We start from the raw sequence: 26,232 nt of genomic DNA, 5'->3' as shown, positions 1-26,232 counted from the left end.
AGCTAGCTACATAGCTGTCTTTGCTGTCTTCGTATCATCGTATCCAAGATAATTGTGTTGTTTAGGTTTAGAGTGTGTAGTCTTAGAGTGATTATCTTAATTTACCGAGGTTAGCTAGCCAGCTATTTGTCGTCCTTAACGTAGGTGACTCTGCTAGCTAGCCAACAGCTAGCCAACGCTAGCCAACGTCTTCTGTATAGAACTCAACTACCCGGTCGCACTCACAGGTAGTATCACATTTTCACTTCATTTCATTACAGTACAACGGTTTGATTTGTTTGATCGTAGCTAGCTACTTAGCTAGCTACATAGCCGTCTTTGTATCAAAGATAATTGTGTAGTCTAGAGCGATTTTCTAGGTTCGCTAGCCATCTATTGTCGTTCTTTTAACGCAACGTAACGTAAACAACACTGCTAGCTAGCCTGCTAGCCCCCGAATAGCAACACTGCAGAAACTATTACACTCAACGGAACGACTTGATTAGTGTAGTGTCAACAACGCACCCACTGCCAGCTGGCCTACTTCAGCAGTACTGTATCATTTTAATCATTTTAGTCAATAAGATTCTTGCTACGTAGCTTAACTTTCTGAACATTCGAGACGTGTAGTCCACTTGTCATTCCAATCTCCTTTGCATTAGCGTAGCCTCTTCTGTAGCCTGTCAACTATGTGTCTGTTTATCCCTGTTCTCTCCTCTCTGCACAGACCATACAAACGCTCCTCACCGCGTGGCCGCGGCCACCCTACTCTGGTGGTCCCAGCGCGCACGACCCACGTGGAGTTCCAGGTCTCCGGTAGCCTCTGGAACTGCCAATCTGCGGTCAACAAGGCAGAGTTCATCTCAGCCTATGCCTCCCTCCAGTCCCTCGACTTCTTGGCAATGACGGAAACATGGATCACCACAGACAACACTGCTACTCCTACTGCTCTCTCTTCGTCCGCCCACGTGTTCTCGCACACCCCGAGAGCGTCTGGTCAGCGGGGTGGTGGCACCGGGATCCTCATCTCTCCCAAGTGGTCATTCTCTCTTTCTCCCCTTACCCATCTGTCTATCGCCTCCTTTGAATTCCATGCTGTCACAGTTACTAGCCCTTTCAAGCTTAACATCCTTATCATTTATCGCCCTCCAGGTTCCCTCGGAGAGTTCATCAATGAGCTTGATGCCTTGATAAGCTCCTTTCCTGAGGACGGCTCACCTCTCACAGTTCTGGGCGACTTTAACCTCCCCACGTCTACCTTTGACTCTTTCCTCTCTGCCTCCTTCTTTCCACTCCTCTCCTCTTTTGACCTCACCCTCTCACCTTCCCCCCTACTCACAAGGCAGGCAATACGCTCGACCTCATCTTTACTAGATGCTGTTCTTCCACTAACCTCATTGCAACTCCCCTCCAAGTCTCCGACCACTGCCTTGTATCCTTTTCCCTCTCGCTCTCATCCAACACCTCCCACACTGCCCCTACTCGGATGGTATCGCGCCGTCCCAACCTTCGCTCTCTCTCCCCCGCTACTCTCTCCTCTTCCATCCTATCATCTCTTCCCTCCGCTCAAACCTTCTCCCACCTATCTCCTGATTCTGCCTCCTCAACCCTCCTCTCCTCCCTCTCTGCATCCCTTGACTCTCTATGTCCCCTATCCTCCAGGCCGGCTCGGTCCTCCCCTCCCGCTCCGTGGCTCGATGACTCATTGCGAGCTCACAGAACAGGGCTCCGGGCAGCCGAGCGGAAATGGAGGAAAACTCGCCTCCCTGCGGACCTGGCATCCTTTCACTCCCTCCTCTCTACATTTTCCTCCTCTGTCTCTGCTGCTAAAGCCACTTTCTACCACGCTAAATTCCAAGCATCTGCCTCTAACCCTAGGAAGCTCTTTGCCACCTTCTCCTCCCTCCTGAATCCTCCGCCCCCTCCCCCCTCCTCCCTCTCTGCAGATGACTTCGTCAACCATTTTGAAAAGAAGGTCGACGACATCCGATCCTCGTTTGCTAAGTCAAACGACACCGCTGGTTCTGCTCACACTGCCCTACCCTGTGCTCTGACCTCTTTCTCCCCTCTCTCTCCAGATGAAATCTCGCGTCTTGTGACGGCCGGCCGCCCAACAACCTGCCCGCTTGACCCTATCCCCTCCTCTCTTCTCCAGACCATTTCCGGAGACCTTCTCCCTTACCTCACCTCGCTCATCAACTCATCCCTGACCGTTGGCTACGTCCCTTCCGTCTTCAAGAGAGCGAGAGTTGCACCCCTTCTGAAAAAACCTACACTCGATCCCTCCGATGTCAACAATTACAGACCAGTATCCCTTCTTTCTTTTCTCTCCAAAACTCTTGAACGTGCCGTCCTTGGCCAGCTCTCCCGCTATCTCTCTCTGAATGACCTTCTTGATCCAAATCAGTCAGGTTTCAAGACTAGTCATTCAACTGAGACTGCTCTCCTCTGTATCACGGAGGCGCTCCGCACTGCTAAAGCTAACTCTCTCTCCTCTGCTCTCATCCTTCTAGATCTATCGGCTGCCTTCGATACTGTGAACCATCAGATCCTCCTCTCCACCCTCTCCGAGTTGGGCATCTCCGGCGCGGCCCACGCTTGGATTGCGTCCTACCTGACAGGTCGCTCCTACCAGGTGGCGTGGCGAGAATCTGTCTCCTCACCACGCGCTCTCACCACTGGTGTCCCCCAGGGCTCTGTTCTTGGCCCTCTCCTATTCTCGCTATACACCAAGTCACTTGGCTCTGTCATAACCTCACATGGTCTCTCTTATCATTGCTATGCAGACGACACACAATTAATCTTCTCCTTTCCCCCTTCTGATGACCAGGTGGCGAATCGCATCTCTGCATGTCTGGCAGACATATCAGTGTGGATGACGGATCACCACCTCAAGCTGAACCTCGGCAAGACGGAGCTGCTCTTCCTCCCGGGGAAGGACTGCCCGTTCCATGATCTCGCCATCACGGTTGACAACTCCATCGTGTCCTCCTCCCAGAGCGCCAAGAACCTTGGCGTGATCCTGGACAACACCCTGTCGTTCTCAACTAACATCAAGGCGGTGGCCCGTTCCTGTAGGTTCATGCTCTACAACATCCGCAGAGTACGACCCTGCCTCACACAGGAAGCGGCGCAGGTCCTAATCCAGGCACTTGTCATCTCCCGTCTGGATTACTGCAACTCGCTGTTGGCTGGGCTCCCTGCCTGTGCCATTAAACCCCTTCAACTCATCCAGAACGCCGCAGCCCGTCTGGTGTTCAACCTTCCCAAGTTCTCTCACGTCACCCCGCTCCTCCGTTCTCTCCACTGGCTTCCAGTTGAAGCTCGCATCCGCTACAAGACCATGGTGCTTGCCTACAGAGCTGTGAGGGGAACGGCACCATAGTACCTCCAGGCTCTGATCAGGCCCTACACCCAAACAAGGGCACTGCGTTCATCCACCTCTGGCCTGCTCGCCTCCCTACCACTGAGGAAGTACAGCTCCCGCTCAGCCCAGTCAAAACTGTTCGCTGCCCTGGCCCCCCAATGGTGGAACAAACTCCCTCACGACGCCAGGACAGCGGAGTCAATCACCACCTTCCGGAGACACCTGAAACCCCACCTCTTTAAGGAATACCTAGGATAGGTTAAGTAATCCCTCTCACCCCACCCCCCCTAAGTTCTAGATGCACTATTGTTAAGTGACTGTCCCACTGGATGTCATAAGGTGAATGCACCAATTTGTAAGTCGCTCTGGATAAGAGCGTCTGCTAAATGACTTAAATGTAATGTAAATGTAAATGTTTTTCTAACTACAGTACATATGAAATGTTTTCTGACATTCTTTATTCAATCAGAGATGTTGAACGATGGGATAGGGAGAACATTATAAATCTATTAGATAGTTAATACCAACAGGAGTGTGTTTGCTATTCTCCCTCCTTTCTAGTGTCATATTATAACTGTCACACCCTGATCTGTTTCACCTGTCTTTGTGCATCCACCCCCTCTAGGTGTCACCTATCTTCGCCATTCTCTGTTTGTCTGTTGCCCTGACCCCGAGCCTGCCTGCTGTTCTGTGCCTGCCTGACTCTGACTCGATTACGAACCTCTGCCTGCCCTGACCCCGAGCCTGCCTGCCGTTCTGTACCTGCCTGACTCTGACCCGATTACGAACCTCTGCCTGCCCTGACCCCTAGCCTGCCTGCTGTTCTGTACCTGCCTGACTCTGACTTGATTACGAACCTCTGCCTGCCCTGACCCTGAGCCTGCTTGCTGTTCTGTACCTGCCTGACTCTGCCCTGGATTACAGACCTCTGCCTGCCCAGACCCCGAGCCTGCCTGCTGTTCTGTACCTTATTGACTCTGCCCTGGATTACAGACCTCTGCCTGCCCTGACCCTGAGCCTGCTTGCTGTTCTGTACCTTATTGACTCTGCCCTGGATTACAGACCTCTGCCTGCCCTGACCCTGAGCCTGCTTGCTGTTCTGTACCTGCATGACTATGCCCTGGATTACAGACCTCTGCCTGCCCTGACCCCGAGCCTGCTTGCTGTTCTGTACCTTATTGACTCTGCCCTGGATTACAGACCTCTGCCTGCCCTTACCCTGAACCTGCTTGCTGTTCTGTACCTTATTGACTCTGCCCTGGATTACAGACCTCTGCCTGCCCAGACCCTGAACCTGCTTGCTGTTCTGTACCTGCCTGACTCTGCCCTGGATTACAGACCTCTGCCTGCCCTTGACCAGTCTTCTGCCTGTCCCCTGTTTGGGTCAATAAACATCTGTGATTCTAGCTGTCTGCATCTGGGTCTTATCCTGAGTTCTGATAATAACAATATCTGTCATGACTTAAAGATAGAATCTGCATTAGGGGAAACCGCTCCGCATTTCGGTGTCCGCTGTCAGCCCCAGCACTTTTGTTAAAATTATTTTAGTGGACTAAACAGAGGTGAGGTGTGTTGAGCAGAGTGGTCAAAACTAAACACAGCAGTACATATTGTGCTATTTGCTTCCCCCTGCCATGATGTCAGAGTGTTGTCTGCAGTAACTTCTTTGTTGTAATATTCCAAACAGACAAGGCAGTTTCACTATGAAGGATTCCAGATTTAAAGAGACAACCAATTCCTCCAGTGTTGTTTTTTTAAACATGTTTGCTTGTCACAACTGTTCTGTTACAACAGGGGTGTTGAAGTCATTTATTTTCAGTGATTGTTAGCAGGCTAATGTTGCTACTATTAAACAAAGTTAAATAGAGTTTAGATGTAAAAAAAAACAGTAAAGATGAAAGGGTTACAAAATTCCAGTAACTTTCCAGAAGTTCCCAGGTTTTCCAGAAGTCCTCAGGTTTTCCAGAAGTCCCCAGTAACTTTCCAGAAATTCCCAGGTTTTCCAGAAGTCCCCAGTAACTTTCCAGAAGTCCCCAGGTTTTCCAGAAGTCCCCAGTAACTTTCCAGAAATTCCCAGGTTTTCCAGAAGTCCCCAGTAACTTTCCAGAAGTCCCCAGGTTTTCCAGAAGTCCCCAGTAACTTTCCAGAAGTCCCCAGGTTTTTCAGAAGTCCCCAGGTTTTCCAGAAATCCCAGTTGGAAGATTTCTGGAATAAGACGGTAATACGCAGGACATCCTTCCAACCATCATTTCTGGAATAAGACGGTAACACGCAGGACATCCTTCCAACCATCATTTCTGGAATAAGACGGTAACACGCAGGACATCCTTCCAACCAACATTTCTGGAATAAGACGGTAACACGCAGGACATCCTTCCAACCAACATTTCTGGAATAAGACGGTAATACGCAGGACATCCTTCCAACCATCATTTCTGGAATAAGACGGTAATACGCAGGACATCCTTCCAACCATCATTTCTGGAATAAGACGGTAACACGCAGGACATCCTTCCAACCAACATTTCTGGAATAAGACGGTAATACGCAGGACATCCTTCCAACCATCATTCCTGGAATAAGACGGTAATACGCAGGACATCCTTCCAACCATCATTTCTGGAATAAGAAGGTAACACGCAGGACATCCTTCCAACCATCATTTCTGGAATAAGACGGTAATACGCAGGACATCCTTCCAACCATCATTTCTGGAAGAAGACGGTAACACGCAGGACATCCTTCCAACCATCATTTCTGGAATAAGATGGTAATACGCAGGACATCCTTCCAACCATCATTTCTGGAATAAGATGGTAATACGCAGGACATCCTTCCAACCATCATTTCTGGAATAAGATGGTAATACGCAGGACATCCTTCCAACCATCATTTCTGGAATAAGAAGGTAACACGCAGGACATCCTTCCAACCATCATTTCTGGAATAAGACGGTAATACGCAGGACATCCTTCCAACCATCATTTCTGGAAGAAGACGGTAACACGCAGGACATCCTTCCAACCATCATTTCTGGAATAAGACGGTAATACGCAGGACATCCTTCCAACCAACATTTCTGGAATAAGACAGTAACACGCAGGACATCCTTCCAACCATCATTTCTGGAATAAGACGGTAATACGCAGGACATCCTTCCAACCAACATTTCTGGAATAAGACGGTAATACGCAGGACATCCTTCCAACCAATATTTCCGAAAACCTGGGAACTTTTGAAAAATGTACCAGAATTGTGCAAGCCTAAAGGTGAAATAAAAACATGGCAACATATAAAATACCTATCATTGTGGAGCACTTCTCCAGTCTTGGGGTCGATGACGTGAACTATGATCCCCCGGTTGCCCCAGCCCCTCTCGAATAGGTAGATGTTGTCCTCGCTCTCCCCTGGGTGCAGGGTCTTGTTGAGGAAGGTCCACGACAGCTTCTTTTTCCCATGGATCTCCAGTGTCCCTCCTGTCCCCACACCAATGTACTTACGGCCAAAGTAACTGTGCTCTGTGTCTGTGTCATCAGACCTGGAGAAGAGTCAATGATTGATCAACCAATTAATAAAGAATATGGGCTAGAGGGTTACACAATGGAGGATAAGGGGATATAGGCTAGAATATACCAGATAAAGACTAAATACTAGGATATAGAGGCTAGGGGCTAGGAGATAGAGGATAGGAAAACAGAGCCAGAGGCTAGGAGATAGAGACTAGTGGCTAATAGATAGAGACTATGGGCTAATAGATAGAGACTAGGGGCTAGGAGATAGAGGCTAGGATATAGAGGCTAGGGGCTAATAGATAGACGTGAGGAGATAGAGGCTAGGGGCTAATAGATAGAGGCTAGGGGCTAGGAGATAGAGGCTAGGAGATAGAGGCTAGGGGCTAATAGATAGAGGTGAGGAGATAGAGGCTAGGGGCTAATAGATATAGGCTAGGGGCTAGGAGATAGAGGCGAGGGGATAGGAGATAGAGGCTTGGAGATAGAGGCTAGGGGCTAATTAATAGATAGAGGCTAGGGGCTAATAGACAGAGTCTAGGGGCTAGGAGACAGAGGCTATGAGTTACAGGCTAGAGGCTAGGAGATAGAAGTGAGGAGATAGAGTCTAGGGACTAGGAGATAAGGGCTAAGAGAATAGAGGCTAGACGATAGAGGGTAGGAGCTATGACAAAGAGGCTTGAATCTAGGAGAAAGAGGATAGAGTCTAGAGGCTACCAAATAGGTTGAGGGCTGAAGGCTATGAGATCTGGTCTGGGTTCAAAACCCACCTTCCAAATAAGGAGATGGTAAGGTTGCCCTTATACGGGCAGGCAGGACTTCCTATGTGCAGCTGTCCTCTGTTGCCGATCAGAATGTGTTTGGTACGCAGTAGGATGGGGTGATACGAGTCTGCTATCACTAACTTTCCTAGAGAGAGCAATAGAGAGAGAGAGAGAGAGAGAGAGAGAGAGAGAGAGAGAGAGAGAGAGAGAGAGAGAGAGAGAGAGAGAGAGAGAGAGAGAGAGAGAGAGAGAGAGAGAGAGAGAGAGAGAGAGAGAGAGAGAGAGAGAGAGAGAGAGAGAGAGAGAGAGAGAGAGAGAGAGAGAGAGATATTTACTGGTGAGATCTCCTGACAGGTATTTCATGCCCTGGGGCCTGACACATCCCATCACCCTTCCTTTTATGGCACTGAGCTGTGGCTCACACAAACACAGACAGACATAGACACAGACACAGACACAGACACAGACACAGACACAGACACAGACACAGACACAGACACAGACACAGACACAGACACAGACACAGACACAGACACAGGGGACAGAACTCAATAACCCTTTATGAGGGCTGCATTTCACGATAACGTCCATCTGACAGAGGTTATGTAGTCCTGTAAAGAAGTGGATGAGAGATGGGGACTTTGATTTGACTGTGAGTTAGTGGTTACCTGGACACACAGTATCAGGTTCCTAACTCACACATACAACCAGTGTGAAATGGTTACACTGTTACATTGATGATGTTGACTCAGATCCCTGGTTGCTGTGGAGAAGGAGAAGGTCAAAGGGGGTGAGTGTAACCATGTGAAATGACTACACTGTTACATTGATGATGTTGACTCAGATCCCTGGTTGATGTGGAGAAGGAGAAGGTCAAAGGGGGTGAGTGTAACCATGTGAAATGACTACACTGTTACATTGATGATGTTGACTCAGATCCCTGGTTGATGTGGAGAAGGAGAAGGTCAAAGGGGGTGAGTGTAACCATGTGAAATGACTACACTGTTACATTGATGATGTTGACTCAGATCCCTGGTTGATGTGGAGAAGGAGAAGGTCAAAGGGGTGAGTGTAACCATGTGAAATGACTACACTGTTACATTGATGATGTTGACTCAGATCCCTGGTTGATGTGGAGAAGGAGAAGGTCAAAGGGGTGAGTGTAACCATGTGAAATGACTACACTGTTACATTGATGATGTTGACTCAGATCCCTGGTTGATGTGGAGAAGGAGAAGGTCAAAATGACTACACTGTTACATTGATGATGTTGACTCAGATCCCTGGTTGATGTGGAGAAGGAGAAGGTCAAAGGGGTGAGTGTAACCATGTGAAATGACTACACTGTTACATTGATGATGTTGACTCAGATCCCTGGTTGATGTGGAGAAGGAGAAGGTCAAAGGGGGTGAGTGTAACCATGTGAAATGACTACACTGTTACATTGATGATGTTGACTCAGATCCCTGGTTGATGTGGAGAAGGAGAAGGTCAAAGGGGGTGAGTGTAACCATGTGAAATGACTACACTGTTACATTGATGATGTTGACTCAGATCCCTGGTTGCTGTGGAGAAGGAGAAGGTCAAAGGGGGTGAGTGTAACCATGTGAAATGACTACACTGTTACATTGATGATGTTGACTCAGATCCCTGGTTGCTGTGGAGAAGGAGAAGGTCAAAGGGGGTGAGTGTAACCATGTGAAATGACTACACTGTTACATTGATGATGTTGACTCAGATCCCTGGTTGATGTGGAGAAGGAGAAGGTCAAAGGGGTGAGTGTAACCATGTGAAATGGCTACACTGTTACATTGATGATGTTGACTCAGATCCCTGGTTGATGTGGAGAAGGAGAAGGTCAAAGGGGTGAGTGTAACCATGTGAAATGACTACACTGTTACATTGATGATGTTGACTCAGATCCCTGGTTGCTGTGGAGAAGGAGAAGGTCAAAGGGGGTGAGTGTAACCATGTGAAATGACTACACTGTTACATTGATGATGTTGACTCAGATCCCTGGTTGATGTGGAGAAGGAGAAGGTCAAAGGGGTGAGTGTAACCATGTGAAATGACTACACTGTTACATTGATGATGTTGACTCAGATCCCTGGTTGATGTGGAGAAGGAGAAGGTCAAAGGGGGTGAGTGTAACCATGTGAAATGACTACACTGTTACATTGATGATGTTGACTCAGATCCCTGGTTGCTGTGGAGAAGGAGAAGGTCAAAGGGGGTGAGTGTAACCATGTGAAATGACTACACTGTTACATTGATGATGTTGACTCAGATCCCTGGTTGCTGTGGAGAAGGAGAAGGTCAAAGGGGGTGAGTGTAACCATGTGAAATGGCTACACTGTTACATTGATGATGTTGACTCAGATCCCTGGTTGATGTGGAGAAGGAGAAGGTCAACTGTTACATTGGATGGACTGATCCCTGGTGTAACCATGTGAAATGACTACACTGTTACATTGATGATGTTGACTCAGATCCCTGGTTGATGTGGAGAAGGAGAAGGTCAAAGGGGGTGAGTGTAACCATGTGAAATGACTACACTGTTACATTGATGATGTTGACTCAGATCCCTGGTTGATGTGGAGAAGGAGAAGGTCAAAGGGGGAGTGTAACCATGTGAAATGACTACACTGTTACATTGATGATGTTGACTCAGATCCCTGGTTGATGTGGAGAAGGAGAAGGTCAAAGGGGGTGAGTGTAACCATGTGAAATGACTACACTGTTACATTGATGATGTTGACTCAGATCCCTGGTTGATGTGGAGAAGGAGAAGGTCAAAGGGGGTGAGTGTAACCATGTGAAATGACTACACTGTTACATTGATGATGTTGACTCAGATCCCTGGTTGATGTGGAGAAGGAGAAGGTCAAAGGGGGAGTGTAACCATGTGAAATGACTACACTGTTACATTGATGATGTTGACTCAGATCCCTGGTTGATGTGGAGAAGGAGAAGGTCAAAGGGGGTGAGTGTAACCATGTGAAATGACTACACTGTTACATTGATGATGTTGACTCAGATCCCTGGTTGATGTGGAGAAGGAGAAGGTCAAAGGGGGTGAGTGTAACCATGTGAAATGACTACACTGTTACATTGATGATGTTGACTCAGATCCCTGGTTGATGTGGAGAAGGAGAAGGTCAAAGGGGGTGAGTGTAACCATGTGAAATGACTACACTGTTACATTGATGATGTTGACTCAGATCCCTGGTTGATGTGGAGAAGGAGAAGGTCAAAGGGGGTGAGTGTAACCATGTGAAATGACTACACTGTTACATTGATGATGTTGACTCAGATCCCTGGTTGATGTGGAGAAGGAGAAGGTCAAAGGGGGAGTGTAACCATGTGAAATGACTACACTGTTACATTGATGATGTTGACTCAGATCCCTGGTTGATGTGGAGAAGGAGAAGGTCAAAGGGGGAGTGTAACCATGTGAAATGGCTAGCTAGTTAGCGGTGTACACTAGTGGCATTTCAATCGGTGACGTAACTCGCTCTGAGACCTTGAAGTAATGGTTTCCTTTGCTCTGCAAGGGCCGCGACTTTTGTGGAGCGATAGGTAGCAATGCTTCGAGGGTGACTGTTGTCGATGTGTGCAGTGAATCCCTGGTTGAGCCCAGTTTGGGACGGAAGCAAGACTGTCACACACACACAATTGATGGATAAAGTAAATTTGGGTGACAGTTTAACAATATGATTGCAGACACACACACACAGACGTACCTCCGTTGAGGATCTCTATGGAGTGGACAGTAGCTGAAGAGGTGAGGATGACCTTTCTGCCATAACCAATGGTAACATGGTGGGCTTCACTGTGGCCGGGGGTCCATGGCTGCAGGCCGGGCTCCCTGTCTGGACACACTGTTGGATAGACCAATAGGGTTAACGTCATGACACACACAGATCTCACTGATCACTGATGTTCTGATCTGGCCCATAGTTTCCAACAACAAACACTATTCCAACATCCTATAATTCATTCATCAGTCAATGTCATTGATTGGACGGACACCAAACGGGCCGGCCAACCAGATTTTCCCCTGGGCTAATACAGATTGATTAATAGGCTCCAATTGACTGGTTTTCTCCATGAAAGAACCCAGCTGAGAAACCATCGGACACAGCAGTTTGAGAGTTAGGTCTTGAAACTAGATCAGTCTGGGCTTTAGCCAAATCCTTTGTCACTCTCATGTCGTGTCTGACTCAAGGAATTGGCTAAAGAACTAGCTGTTATTGCAACAATGGGTTAGACAGCTAGTAGTATAGCTCTGGGGATGCTGAAGGTTCAGAGAGAGAGAAAGAACAGTTCAGAGAGAGAGAGAGAGAGAGAGAGAGAGAGAGAGAGAGAGAGAGAGAGAGAGAGAGAGAGAGAGAGAGAGAGAGAGAGAGAAAGAAAACGAGAGAGAGAAAGAACAGTTCAGAGAGAGAGAGAGAGAGAGAGAGAGAGAGAGAGAGAGAGAGAGAGAGAGAGAGAGAGAGAGAGAGAGAGAGAGAGAGAGAGAGAGAGAGAGAGAGAGAGAGAGAGAGAGAGAGAGAGAGAGAGAAAACGAGAGAGAGAGAGAAAGAACAGTTCAGAGAGAAAGAGAGAGAGAGAGAGAGAGAGAGAGAGAGAGAGAGAGAGAGAGAGAGAGAGAGAGAGAGAGAGAGAGAGAGAGAGAGAAAAAGAGAGAGAGAAAGAACAGTTCAGAGAGAAATAGAGAGAGAGAGAGACAGAGAGAGAGAGAGACAGAGAGAGAGAGAGAACAGTTCAGAGAGAGAAATAGAGAGAGAGAGAACAGTTCAGAGAGAGAAATAGAGAGAGAGAGAGACAGAGAGAGAGAGAGAACAGTTCAGAGAGAGAAATAGAGAGAGAGAGAACAGTTCAGAGAGAGAAATAGAGAGAGAGAGAGACAGAGAGAGAGAGAGAACAGTTCAGAGAGAGAAATAGAGAGAGAGAGAGAGAGACAGACAGAGAGACAGACAGAGAGAGAGAAAAATAACAGTTCAGAGAGAGAGACATCTGTTTAGCAGATGTTATTGGTCACATACACGTGTTTAGCAGATGTTATTGGTCACATACACGTGGTTAGCAGATGTTATTGGTCACATACACGTGGTTAGCAGATGTTATTGGTCACATACACGTGTTCAGCAGATGTTATTGGTCACATACACGTGGTTAGCAGATGTTATTGGTCACATACACGTGGTTAGCAGATGTTATTGGTCACATACACGTGTTCAGCAGATGTTATTGGTCACATACACGTGGTTAGCAGATGTTATTGGTCACATACACGTGGTTAGCAGATGTTATTGGTCACATACACGTGGTTAGCAGATGTTATTGGTCACATACATGTGTGTAGCAGATGTTATTGGTCACATACACGTGTGTAGCAGATGTTATTGGTCACATACACGTGGTTAGCATATGTTATTGGTCACATACACGTGGTTGGCAGATGTTATTGGTCACATACACGTGGTTAGCAGATGTTATTGGTCACATACACGTGGTTAGCAGATGTTATTGGTCACATACACGTGGTTAGCAGATGTTATTGGTCACATACACGTGTTCAGCAGATGTTATTGGTCACATACACGTGGTTAGCAGATGTTATTGGTCACATACACGTGGTTAGCAGATGTTATTGGTCACATACACGTGTTCAGCAGATGTTATTGGTCACATACACGTGGTTAGCAGATGTTATTGGTCACATACACGTGTTCAGCAGATGTTATTCAGCTGCAGCAAAATGCTTGTGTTTCTAGTTCCGACACTGCAGTAATATCTAACCAGTAATATCTAACAGTGAAACAACATATACTGTAACCAATACACACACATCTAAGTAGGAATTAATTAAGAATATATACATATGGATGAGTGATGTCAGAGTGGCATGTACTAAGATACAGTAGAATAGAATACAGTAGAATAGAATACAGTAGAATAGAATACAGTAGAATAGAATACAGTAGAATAGAATACAGTATATACATATGGATGAGCGATGTCAGAGTGGCATGTACTAAGATACAGTAGAATAGAATACAGTAGAATAGAATACAGTATATACATATGGATGAGTGATGTCAGAGTGGCATGTACTAAGATACAGTAGAATAGAATACAGTAGAATAGAATACAGTATATACATATGGATGAGTGATGTCAGAGTGGCATGTACTAAGATACAGTAGAATAGAATACAGTAGAATAGAATACAGTATATACATATGGATGAGTGATGTCAGAGTGGCATGTACTAAGATACAGTAGAATAGAATACAGTAGAATAGAATACAGTAGAATAGAATACAGTATATACATATGGATGAGCGATGTCAGAGTGGCATGTACAGAGTGGATGAGTGATGTCAGAGTGGCATGTACTAAGATACAGTAGAATAGAATACAGTAGAATAGAATACAGTAGAATAGAATACAGTATATACATATGGATGAGCGATGTCAGAGTGGCATGTACTAAGATACAGTAGAATAGAATACAGTAGAATAGAATACAGTAGAATAGAATACAGTAGAATAGAATACAGTAGAATAGAATACAGTATATACATATGGATGAGCGATGTCAGAGTGGCATGTACTAAGATACAGTAGAATAGAATACAGTAGAATAGAATACAGTAGAATAGAATACAGTAGAATAGAATACAGTAGAATAGAATACAGTATATACATATGGATGAGTGATGTCAGAGTGGCATGTACTAAGATACAGTAGAATAGAATACAGTAGAATAGAATACAGTAGAATAGAATACAGTAGAATAGAATACAGTATATACATATGGATGAGCGATGTCAGAGTGGCATGTACTAAGATACAGTAGAATAGAATACAGTAGAATAGAATACAGTATATACATATGAGATGAGTAATGCCAGAAATGTAAACATTATTAAAGTGACTAAGATACAGTAGAATAGTATAGAATACAGTATATACATATGAGATGAGTAATAAAAGATATGTAAACATTATTAAGTGACTAAGATACAGTAGAATAGTATAGAATACAGTGTATACATATGAGATAAGTAACGCCAGAAATTGAAATATTATCAAACAAGTATGACGTCATAGCGCTTCAAATTAAAATGTCTACACGGAGCAATGCTGGTAAAATGAGCAGGTCAATTAGAATGTAAGGGACTAGGGCCTGTGTCTACACGGAGCAATGCTGGTAAAATGAGCAGGTCAATTAGAATGTAAGGGACTAGGGCCTGTGTCTACACGGAGCAATGCTGGTAAAATGAGCAGGTCAATTAGAATGTAAGGGACTAGGGCCTGTGTCTACACGGAGCAATGCTGGTAAAATGAGCAGGTAAATTACATTGGTAGAAAAGGAATTAAAAGGAATTGTTTTGATCTTCCCTATGCTAAGGACACTAAAGATGTAGTTTCAAATGGATTGGGTTTATCACACATTATTCATATACACATTGACACAACAAACATATACCCACATACGTCCTCTCTCCACAACTCTCCCATCATTAACCAGAGTATTTCCTGAGCATTCAGAGTGAACGGATAATAATATAATTCCCAAGGAAGCGAGGCCAAGTCTCGGCGTGCCTGGCAGCGGACGTGGAAACGCTGACCTCTATGCTTTTCAGACTGTTTCATCAAAACCCACAGTGTTACCCTGACTGAACTCTGTCTCAAATGACAGACAGACAGACAGACAGACAGACAGACAGACAGACAGACAGACAGACAGACAGACAGACAGACAGACAGACAGACAGACAGACAGACAGACAGACAGACAGACAGACAGACAGACAGACAGACAGACAGACAGACAGACACACACACACACACACACACAGACACAGACACAGACACACACACACACAGACACACACAGACACACACACACACTTCTCAGTGTGTGTGTGCGTGTGTGTTAGGGTTATCACGATACCAGTATCAAGATAAAATGATACTCGATTTTCCATGGCCAAACATGAAAACACAAAGCACTTGTAAAATATTGTGTGTTATAGCTTGGAAAATAAACAAATATGGCTCTGGATGACAACATAATGAAGTTTATTTCCAATTAGGACGGTTTCAGTCAAGAGTGGGCTCCCGAGTGGTGCATAGTGTAAACAACAACACCCCACAAAGCATAGTGTAAACAACAACAAAACCCCACAAAGCATAGTGTAAACAACAACACCCCACAAAGCATAGTGTAAACAACAACAAAACCCCACAAAGCATAGTGTAAACAACAACACCCCACAAAGCATAGTGTAAACAACAACAAAACCCCACAAAGCATAGTGTAAACAACAACACCCCACAAAGCATAGTGTAAACAACAACAAAACCCCACAAAGCATAGTGTAAACAACAACACCCCACAAAGCATAGTGTACACAACAACAAAACCCCACAAAGCATACTGTAGCTATTGTCTATTTCTGCCCTCAACCACTCGCTCTCATTCTGTGAATCCCTATGGAAAGGCAGATGAAATGATGCTTTGAAGAAGTTGCCCTTAGGCAGATTTCTAGGATCAGCTTTTCCTCCACTGAGCTTAACCCTAACCATTATGGGGAATATGCTAAACTGAGCTTAGATCAGTGTCTAAGGGGGATCTTCATCTTACTCCATTGGGCTCTACCAGTGGGTAGCAGAGGGTGTTAATATACAACATCATGCATTAATTCTAAATATGTATATTATTTTTAAAGTAAGTTTGACAATAGCACTGTTTAAAGTCTGTCATTATGTTGGAACTTCATGCTGTGTTTTAAGAGCACACTGACACAGAAAGGCATGATGTCGTGTGTGTGTGTGTGTGTGTGTGTGTGTGTGTGTGTGTGTGTGTGTGTGTGTGTGTGTGTGTGTGTGTGTGTGTGTGTGTGTGTGTGTGTGTGTGTGTGTGTGTGTGTGTGTGTGTGTGTGTGTGTGTGTGTGTGTGTGTGTGTGTGTGTGTGTGTGTGTGTGTGTGTGTGTGTGTGTGTGTATTTACAACTGACAAAAACAGCAGCATAAACACATGCCTCCCTCCTACTGCTCATGTTACTTTTCTGCCCTTCAAAGGGTAAGTGGGATTATGACCCAATCTGGCAACCGGAGGAAGTCAACCTGGCAACCAAAGCTCGGCCTTCATGTTAGTAAATATACAGAGTAGCTTACTGTCAATAACTAAAACACTATGGTAGGAAACAGGAGAGAGAGAAAGGAAGAGAGCGCGTGAGAGAGAAAGAGAGAGAGAAACATTGCTTTGGCAATGTTTCCCATGCCAATAAAGACCCTTGAATTGAATTTAACATTTAACTGACAGAGAGAGAAGGAAGGAAATATTTGTTATGTGTCCGTTATTATGAAAACCTGAGCCATTGGAATCTAGCCATGGCTTTAGAGGCTGCCCTGCCGCACACAGACACACACACCCAAACACACACACAGACACACACACCCACCCAGAAACACACACAGACACATACACCCACCCAGACACACACACACACCCAGACACACACACACACCCACACACACACACACACACCCAGACACACACACACCCAAACACACAGACACACACACCCAAACACACACACCCAGACACACCCAAACACACACACCCAAACACACATACACACACCCAGACACACACACATCCAAACACACACACCCAGACACACCCAAACACACACACCCAAACACACATACACACACCCAGACACACACACACCCAAACACACACACCCAGACACAGAGGGAGAAGGTGGAGAGGGAGATCCACTCTCCTTTCCTCACACGTGGCAGACACAGTTATACCTTCAATCGCTCAGACTGACCTACTTCCTCCTTCTCACTCCCTCCCTCTATACCGCTCCCACTTTCCCTCTCCTTACCTCTCTTTCAAACCCTCCCCATCCCTCTCATTCCCTTGCTCTTTCCATCTCCCTCCTCTCGCTCTCTCTCCTTCCATTTCACCCCCTCCATCGTTCTCCCTCTACCTCCTACCCTCTCCTTCTATTACGCTGCCTCCCTCCATACTCTCTCTCCGTACATCTCTCTTCCTCCATTCATCTCTCACCATCCATTTATCCTCCTTCATCCCTCTCCATCCTACTCAACTACAAAGGTCAAATACCTAAAAATTGTTGTTCTGCAGCTAGTCAGGGCTATGTTCCACTACAGAAAACTCTACCCTCTACCAGGGCCATGTTCCACTACAGAAAACTCTACCCTCTACCAGGGCCATGTTCCACTACAGAAAACTCTACCCTCTACCAGGGCCATGTTCCACTACAGAAAACTCTACCCTCTACCAGGGCCATGTTCCACTACAGAAAACTCTACCCTCTACCAGGGCCATGTTCCACTACAGAAAACTCTACCCTCTACCAGGGCCATGTTCCACTACAGGAAACTCTACCCTCTACCAGGGCCATGTTCCACTACAGAAAACTCTACCCTCTACCAGGGCCATGTTCCACTACAGGAAACTCTACCCTCTACCAGGGCCATGTTCCACTACAGGAAACTCTACCCTCTACCAGGGCCATGTTCCACTACAGGAAACTCTACCCTCTACCAGGGCGATGTTCCACTACAGGAAACTCTACCCTCTACCAGGGCCATGTTCCACTACAGAAAACTCTACCCTCTACCAGGGCCATGTTCCACTACAGGAAACTCTACCCTCTACCAGGGCCATGTTCCACTACAGGAAACTCTACATGGTGGAGGTGGGGCAGTATTCTGACTTCAGATCATAGTCTCATACCTGTAATAACAGCTGAATGACCTGTCCTAAACCCCTAATACCTGTCATTACACAGTCATAACATTCATAAGAGCTGTAATATCTGCAGTACTGACCTGTCATAAACCTCTAATACCTCTGTAATATCTGTCATAACACAGTCATAACATTCATAAGAGCTGTAATAGCTGCAGTACTGACCTGTCGTAAACCCCTAATACCACTGTAATACCTGTCATAACACAGTCATAACATTCATAAGAGCTGTAATAGCTGCAGTACTGACCTGTCGTAAACACCTAATACCTCTCTAATACCTGTCATAACACAGTCATAACATTTATAAGAGCTATAATAGCTGCAGTACTGACCTGTCGTAAACACCTAATACCTCTCTAATACCTGTCATAACACAGTCATAACATTCATAAGAGCTGTAATAACTGCAGTACTGACCTGTCGTAAACACCTAATACCTCTCTAATACCTGTCATAACACAGTCATAACATTCATAAGAGCTGTAATAACTGCAGTACTGACCTGCCTGTATGATAGGCAGCACAGCCATCAGTAGTGGGACGCACATCTTCATCTCTCAATGAGAAGTATGGATTACTGGCAGAAGATAAGTTTTCTCCAGAGTGTGCACTTCAGAGTGTGCACTTCGTAGGGCTTAATGTGGGTTAGCAGGGGCTCACAGGGGGATGAGGCCAAAGGCACCTGCAATAAGAACAGATAAAAAACAAGTAGTGTTAAACCAAAACTTGGCATCGTAACATGTGCAGACACACACACACACGTATATATGCACACATACATACGTACACACACACACGTATATATGCACACACACATACGTGCACACACACACACGTACACACACGTATATATGCACACACACATGCGTGCACACACACACACATACGTACACACACGACTGGCGTATAACATTCCATGGTGCCATGCTCTTTACAGTCAAGACTTTTGAGGATTTGAAAACGTTGGTGTTTTAGACTTCAAAGAGTTGGAGGAGAGAAGTTTTCTCCCTATTGCTCCCATCTCTCAGGATCAAAGACTAGCACAGCGACGAACGTAGCATAGCCACTGGGATAATAACAGTTATATCTCCCATCTCTCAGGATCAAAGACTAGCACAGCGACGAACGTAGCATAGCCACTGGGATAATAACAGTTATATCTCCCATCTCTCAGGATCAAAGACTAGCACAGCGACGAACGTAGCATAGCCACTGGGATAATAACAGATATATCTCCCATCCCTCAGGATCAAAGACTAGCACAGCGATGAACGTAGCATAGCCACTGGGATAATAACAGTTATATCTCCCATCTCTCAGGATCAAAGACTAGCACAGCGAGGAACGTAGCATAGCCACTGGGATAATAACAGTTATATCTCCCATCTCCCAGGATCAAAGACTAGCACAACGACGAACGTAGCATAGCCACTGGGATAATAACAGTTATATCTCCCATCTCTCAGGATCAAAGACTAGCACAGCGACGAACGTAGCATAGCCACTGGGATAATAACAGTTATATCTCCCATCTCTCAGGATCAAAGACTAGCACAGCGACGAACGTAGCATAGCCACTGGGATAATAACAGATATATCTCACTGTCACGCCTTGGTCTTAGTATTTTGTGTTTTCTTTAATTATTTGTTCAGGCCAGGGTGTGACATGGGGTTATTGTATTGTCGTATTGGGGTTTTTGTAGGCATTGGGATTGTGGTTGATTAGGGGTGTGTCTAGTATAGGCTTGGCTGCCTGAGGCGGTTCTCAATCAGAGTCAGGTGATTCTTGTTGTCTCTGATGGGGAACCGTATTTAGGTAGCCGGGGTTTCACTGTGTATTTCGTGGGTGATTGTTCCTGTCTCTGTGTAGTTTCACCAGATAGGCTGTAATTAGGTTTCACGTTCCGTTTGTTGTTTTTGTATTTATTAGTTATTTTCATGTATCGTCGTTTCATTCATTAAAGACATGAGTAACCACCACGCTGCATTTCGGTCCGACTCTCTTTCAACAAACGAAGAACGCCGTTACACTCACTGGTTTTACACTAGTTATATAAAACACGTACGTAACAAGGAGGGAAAACCCTACTGTATGAGGACATATGAGGACTAAATGTTGGGCCCAATTCAATTGGCTGTTTCTTGCATCGTATTGACGCAGTACCTGTTTTTACAAAGGTAAAAACACGAAACAGTTATTATGGGTATTCAAATAAATGTAATTAAACCTATTACTGGTGGACGTCTTTCAGGTGGATGTACAGATGTGTTTAAGTAGGGTGGAAAAATTCCAGGAAAGCTTTTCCAGACATCCTGGTTGGAGGATTCTGGGTTTTCTGCTTATTCTGTGATCTTCCAACTAGGATTTCTGGAAAACCTGGGAATTTTGGGAAACCCTATTGACGTAGAATTTGAACAAAGAACTTGCAGAAACATTTCTAAAGCAGATTTGATTCAATTCCAGTCTCCGTGTTCCTATTATACATTGGAGCCTATAGTTACTAATGAGTTTTCTGTCTGTTGTTTTAACCATAGTGGAGTAGGATACAGCAGATCCATTCCATTTACATGTTAGTCATTTAGCAGACACTCTTATCCAGAGAGACTGACAGGAGACAATAGGGTTATAGGTGCGTTGTTCAAGGGCGAATAGACAGATGTTTCACCAAGATGACTAAGGGACTCGAACCAGCAACCTTTCGGTTACTGGCCCAACGCTCTAAGCCGCTAGGTTACCTGCCGCCCCGACCCAAAATCAACACTAGGCTAAAATAGTGACCCTGTTATAAAAATGATTTGTACATACATGAAGACATGACACACAGAACAAGAAATGACGTAACATGGATTTGTATAAGAGTTTTTATTCCATCTATCTCAAAAGGAGGAGTTGTATACAGAGAGACCGAACGCAGAGAGAGGGGTCCATTAGTCATAGTGAGTCTCCTCTTGTCAGAACTGGACCTGCAGACACAGAGGGGAGGTTGGGACTAAACTGGCCCCTCATCAATATTGGTGTTCTCAGTCCCACAATGCCACAGGGCAGCTGGTCCTGTTAGTCCTGCAGAGAGAGAAGAAGCAGAGAGAAGATAAGATAAGGGCTAGTGTGTGTGTGTGTGTGTGTGTGTGTGTGTGTGTGTGTGTGTGTGTGTGTGTGTGTGTGTGTGTGTGTGTGTGTGTGTGTGTGTGTGTGTGTGTGTGTGTGTGTGTGTGTGTGTGTGTGTGTGTGTGTGTGTGTGTGTGTGTGTGTGTGTGTGTGTGTGTGTGTGTGTGTGTGTGTGTTCCACTAAAGGGGTATTAACAACACGTACATTCCTCTGTTCAAATCAGACGTGATGTTTTATCTGGGGCATCACAAACACACACACACATACACACTCCCCCACATTCTATAGACTGAGAGGTTCTATTGTATCTAGAACCAACATGTCTTAGAACCTCAGTAAATTGATTCTAATACATGTTGATTCTAGATACAGTATAACCTCTCATTCTATAGATTCTAAAACATGTTGGTCTATATACAGTAGAACCTACCAGTCTATAGATTCTAAGACATGATTCTATGACATCAGTAGGACAGTCTCTCAACTATAGATTCTAAAACATAGGGTCTAGATATAGTAGAATTCTCAGTCTATAGATTCTAAGACATGTTGGTGGATACAGTAGAAACTCTCAGTCTATAGATTCTAAGACATGTTGTTCTAGATACAGTAGAACCTCTCAGTCTATAGATTCTAAGACATGTTGGTCTAGATACAGTAGTGGTAAGATTCTCTCAGTCCTATAGATTCTAAGACATGTTGAACCTCTCAGTCTAGATACACATGTCTTGATAGAACCTCTCAGTCTATAGATTCAGTCTATAGAAGTTGGTAACAGTAGAACCTCTCACTGGATGATTGACATGTTGGTCTAGATACAGTAGAACCTCTCAGTCTATAGAGTCTAAGACAGTAATCAGACGTTCTAGATGACAAGTCTAGATTCTACATGTTGGTCCGTTCAGTCTAGAAGATACCTCTCAGTCTATAGATTCTAAGACATGTTGGTCTAGATACAGTAGAACCTCTCAGTCTATAGATTCTAAGACATGTTGGTCTAGATACAGTAGAACCTCTCAGTCTATAGATTCTAAGACATGTTGGTCTAGATACAGTAGAACCTCTCAGTCTATAGATTCTAAGACATGTTGGTCTAGATACAGTAGAACCTCTCAGTCTATAGATTCTAAGACATGTTGGTCTAGATACAGTAGAACCTCTCAGTCTATAGATTCTAGACATGCAGAGATACAGTAGAACCTCTGGTCTATCTAAGACATGTTGGTCTAGAAAGTAGAACCTCTCAGTCTATAGATTCTAGAATGTTGGTCTAGATACAGTAGAACCTCTCAGTCTATAGATTCTAAGACATGTTGGTCTAGATACAGTAGAACCTCTCAGTCTATAGATTCTAAGACATGTTGGTCTAGATACAGTAGAACCTCTCAGTCTATAGATTCTAAGACATGTTGGTCTAGATACAGTAGAACCTCTCAGTCTATAGATTCTAAGACATGTTGGTCTAGATACAGTAGAACCTCTCAGTCTATAGATTCTAAGACATGTTGGTCTAGATACAGTAGAACCTCTCAGTCTATAGATTCTAAGACATGTTGGTCTAGATACAGTAGAACCTCTCAGTCTATAGATTCTAAGACATGTTGGTCTAGATACAGTAGAACCTCTCAGTCTATAGATTCTAAGACATGTTGGTCTAGATACAGTAGAACCTCTCAGTCTATAGATTCTAAGACATGTTGGTCTAGATACAGTAGAACCTCTCAGTCTATAGATTCTAAGACATGTTGGTCTAGATACAGTAGAACCTCTCAGTCTATAGATTCTAAGACATGTTGGTCTAGATACAGTAGAACCTCTCAGTCTATAGATTCTAAGACATGTTGGTCTAGATACAGTAGAACCTCTCAGTCTATAGATTCTAAGACATGTTGGTCTAGATACAGTAGAACCTCTCAGTCTATAGATTCTAAGACATGTTGGTCTAGATACAGTAGAACCTCTCAGTCTATAGATTCTAAGACATGTTGGTCTAGATACAGTAGAACCTCTCAGTCTATAGATTCTAAGACATGTTGGTCTAGATACAGTAGAACCTCTCAGTCTATAGATTCTAAGACATGTTGGTCTAGATACAGTAGAACCTCTCAGTCTATAGATTCTAAGACATGTTGGTCTAGATACAGTAGAACCTCTCAGTCTATAGATTCTAAGACATGTTGGTCTAGATACAGTAGAAACTCTGTTCTAGCCAGCACCTCGCCTAAACAGGTGTGTGTTTCTTTCACCTCCAGCACAGGGAATATTAACAGAACCTTAGTTCAGTAGCTGTCTACGCTGTAGTACACACACACACACAGTGTAGAGTACAAGCCTGCTGGTTATGAGAGAGTTTATGGGCTCAGCGAAACTATGAAAGCAGAAGTTACTCTACATCTTAGCATTGCTCTGTGGAAACACACACACATACCTCCCAAAGGATTTATAGAACTTTGGTGAGGGATTCATCTTTCTCTCTTCCTGAAGTACGCTAGCCAGCCACACACACACACACACACACACACACACACACACACACACACACACACACACACACACACACACACACACACACACACACACACACACACACACACACACACACACACACACACACACACACACACAGAGAGAGAGAGAAAATGGGGTGGAGACAGGACCTTCAATGACCATCATTTCCTTCTAAACTAAAACCAGACCCAAATGCCCTGTATAAACATCCATTAGCTCCATGAATAGTTTGTAATAATATACTTTTAGGGTAAAACACTGCATTATAAACCTAAATCTACAATAAATAATATACTATTATGGTAGAATACCAAATGACAGACAAAGCAGGACTATTGTAGCAGTTGAGTCTTGTTAAAACCATGGACAGCTGGAGCTACAGTAGGTAATGTAGGTAATGTAGATAATGGTATTTCATCAAAAACACTGAATATGAGAGGAACATGATCCCCTCAGAACTGTGCTGATGAGACACACACCCTAAAATCTACACCACACCCTAGCATAACACACACAGACACACACACACACCACACACAATCACACACAATGTACAGACTGATATATGGTCAATGAAGAGATCATTCCGATGTAGCAGTAATGCTATCCGTTATTGCAGGGTTCCCCCACGTTTGGCCCTCAGGTGATTTTATTTTTTGGTCTACAAATTGACCATCCGCTCAAGAAGAACTCATCATGAATCTAGCTGATGATCGCTGCACTATTGTCTCTCAGAGGTCACAGCAATAAGATGCTTCCTCTAGACCAATCACTCAGAGGAAGCAGAGCTCACTGTCTGTGTTGAAACAGCTTTTTATAGACCTTTGTCCAGGCACACTAATCCTGTTCAATATACCCTACTGTCTGTCTGTCCGTCCATCCGTCCGTCCGTCCGTCCGTCCGTCCGTCCGTCCGTCCGTCCGTCCGTCCGTCCGTCCGTCTGTCTCTATGGGCCTGGACAAAGTTAAGTCCAAGTGCAGTCTATTCCTCTTTAATACCACTTTAATTGAGAAATATATCTATATGACTCATATTGTGGGTGACATTTAGAAGAAATGTTTCTTCTTAGAAAGTGAGCTGGGCCAAACATGGAGTTGCAGCAAAGGCTTCTGTCAACAAGTAAATCCAGATGGAGAGATCCCTCAGAAGGCCTCAGGGCCAGGGAACGGAAGGGGTTGGTTCAGTAGGGCCCACCGTAGCGGAACATTTCACAACGCAATAAGAATATCTGTGTTCTGATTGGACGAGTTCACGTAAGCACCTTCCCATTTTCAAACGTTTTCTCTCTACTGAACAGGAGCCACCCAGATGAGCCTGAAGCGTAACATTCTGAACAGCAAGGGGGAAACAACACCAGTAGTCACCAACCCTTTGCTGTTCCTGGAACTCCTTACACTATTCTTGACATTAGTGCTGGGCTAGAACAAAAGCCTGCACACCTCGTACTGTAGCTTCTCCAACAACAGGGTTAGGTGACCACAGCTCTATAGTGCCTAGTCTTTCTCCCATTCAGTAAGTGAATCAGGTGTGTTAGTGCTGGGCTAGAACAAAAGCCTGCACACCTCGTACTGTAGCTTCTCCAACAACAGGGTTAGGTGACCACAGCTCTATAGTGCCTAGTCTTTCTCCCATTCAGTAAGTGAATCAGGTGTGTTAGTGCTGGGCTAGAACAAAAGCCTGCACACCTCGTACTGTAGCTTCTCCAACAACAGGGTTAGGTGACCACAGCTCTATAGTGCCTAGTCTTTCTCCCATTCAGTAAGTGAATCAGGTGTGTTAGTGCTGGGCTAGAACAAAAGCCTGCACACCTCGTACTGTAGCTTCTCCAACAACAGGGTTAGGTGACCACAGCTCTATAGTGCCTAGTCTTTCTCCCATTCAGTAAGTGAATCAGGTGTGTTAGTGCTGGGCTAGAACAAAAGCCTGCACACCTCGTACTGTAGCTTCTCCAACAACTGGGTTAGGTGACCACAGCTCTATAGTGCCTAGTCTTTCTCCCATTCAGTAAGTGAATCAGGTGTGTTAGTGCTGGGCTAGAACAAAAGCCTGCACACCTCGTACTGTAGCTTCTCCAACAACAGGGTTAGGTGACCACAGCTCTATAGTGCCTAGTCTTTCTCCCATTCAGTAAGTGAATCAGGTGTGTTAGTGCTGGGCTAGAACAAAAGCCTGCACACCTCGTAC

At 44.9% G+C, this 26,232-nt stretch overlaps 2 protein-coding genes across 2 annotated transcripts in view; both read right to left on the bottom strand.

The window, feature by feature from the left end:
• LOC124019835 (cell migration inducing hyaluronidase 1) overlaps positions 1 to 19,236 on the bottom strand; it is a 114,156-nt gene extending 94,920 nt beyond the window's left edge. The window contains exons 1-4 of the mRNA XM_046335267.1: positions 18,936 to 19,236; positions 11,363 to 11,500; positions 7,626 to 7,764; positions 6,648 to 6,884 (exon numbers count right to left, since the gene is read on the bottom strand). Of these exons, the coding sequence (XP_046191223.1) occupies positions 6,648 to 6,884; positions 7,626 to 7,764; positions 11,363 to 11,500; positions 18,936 to 18,987 (566 nt within the window). The 5' untranslated portion in view covers positions 18,988 to 19,236. The remainder of the gene's footprint in view (positions 1 to 6,647; positions 6,885 to 7,625; positions 7,765 to 11,362; positions 11,501 to 18,935) is intronic.
• Positions 19,237 to 22,299: 3,063 nt separating this feature from the next.
• Positions 22,300 to 25,376, bottom strand: LOC124019836. The gene is made up of 4 exons (XM_046335268.1): positions 25,353 to 25,376; positions 23,067 to 23,745; positions 22,458 to 22,697; positions 22,300 to 22,367 (listed from the first exon to the last, which is right to left on the bottom strand). The coding sequence occupies exons 1-4, from the start codon at positions 25,374 to 25,376 to the stop codon at positions 22,300 to 22,302; spliced, it is 1,011 nt and encodes a 336-aa protein (XP_046191224.1).
• Between the last annotated feature and the right edge of the window lie 856 nt (positions 25,377 to 26,232).

This window comes from Oncorhynchus gorbuscha, unplaced genomic scaffold (genome assembly GCF_021184085.1).
Source record: "Oncorhynchus gorbuscha isolate QuinsamMale2020 ecotype Even-year unplaced genomic scaffold, OgorEven_v1.0 Un_scaffold_694, whole genome shotgun sequence".
NCBI lineage: Eukaryota > Metazoa > Chordata > Actinopteri > Salmoniformes > Salmonidae > Oncorhynchus > Oncorhynchus gorbuscha.
Note: the sequence above shows the minus strand (reverse complement) of the source record. Positions and strands in the feature narration are given on the sequence as shown.

What these genes read in the sequence shown, in the direction of transcription:
- LOC124019836 (XM_046335268.1), bottom strand. Translation starts at nt 25,376, where the DNA reads ATGTTACGCTTCAGGCTCATCTGG. An exon ending in TACGCTTCAGGCTCATCTGG is followed by an intron (nt 23,746 to 25,352) that starts GTGGCTCCTGTT and finishes GGTGCTGGCTAG; the next exon opens with AACAGAGTTTCTACTGTATC. An exon ending in TAGAATCTATAGACTGAGAG is followed by an intron (nt 22,368 to 22,457) that starts GTATCTTCTAGA and finishes ATAGACTGAGAG; the next exon opens with GTTCTACTGTATCTAGACCA.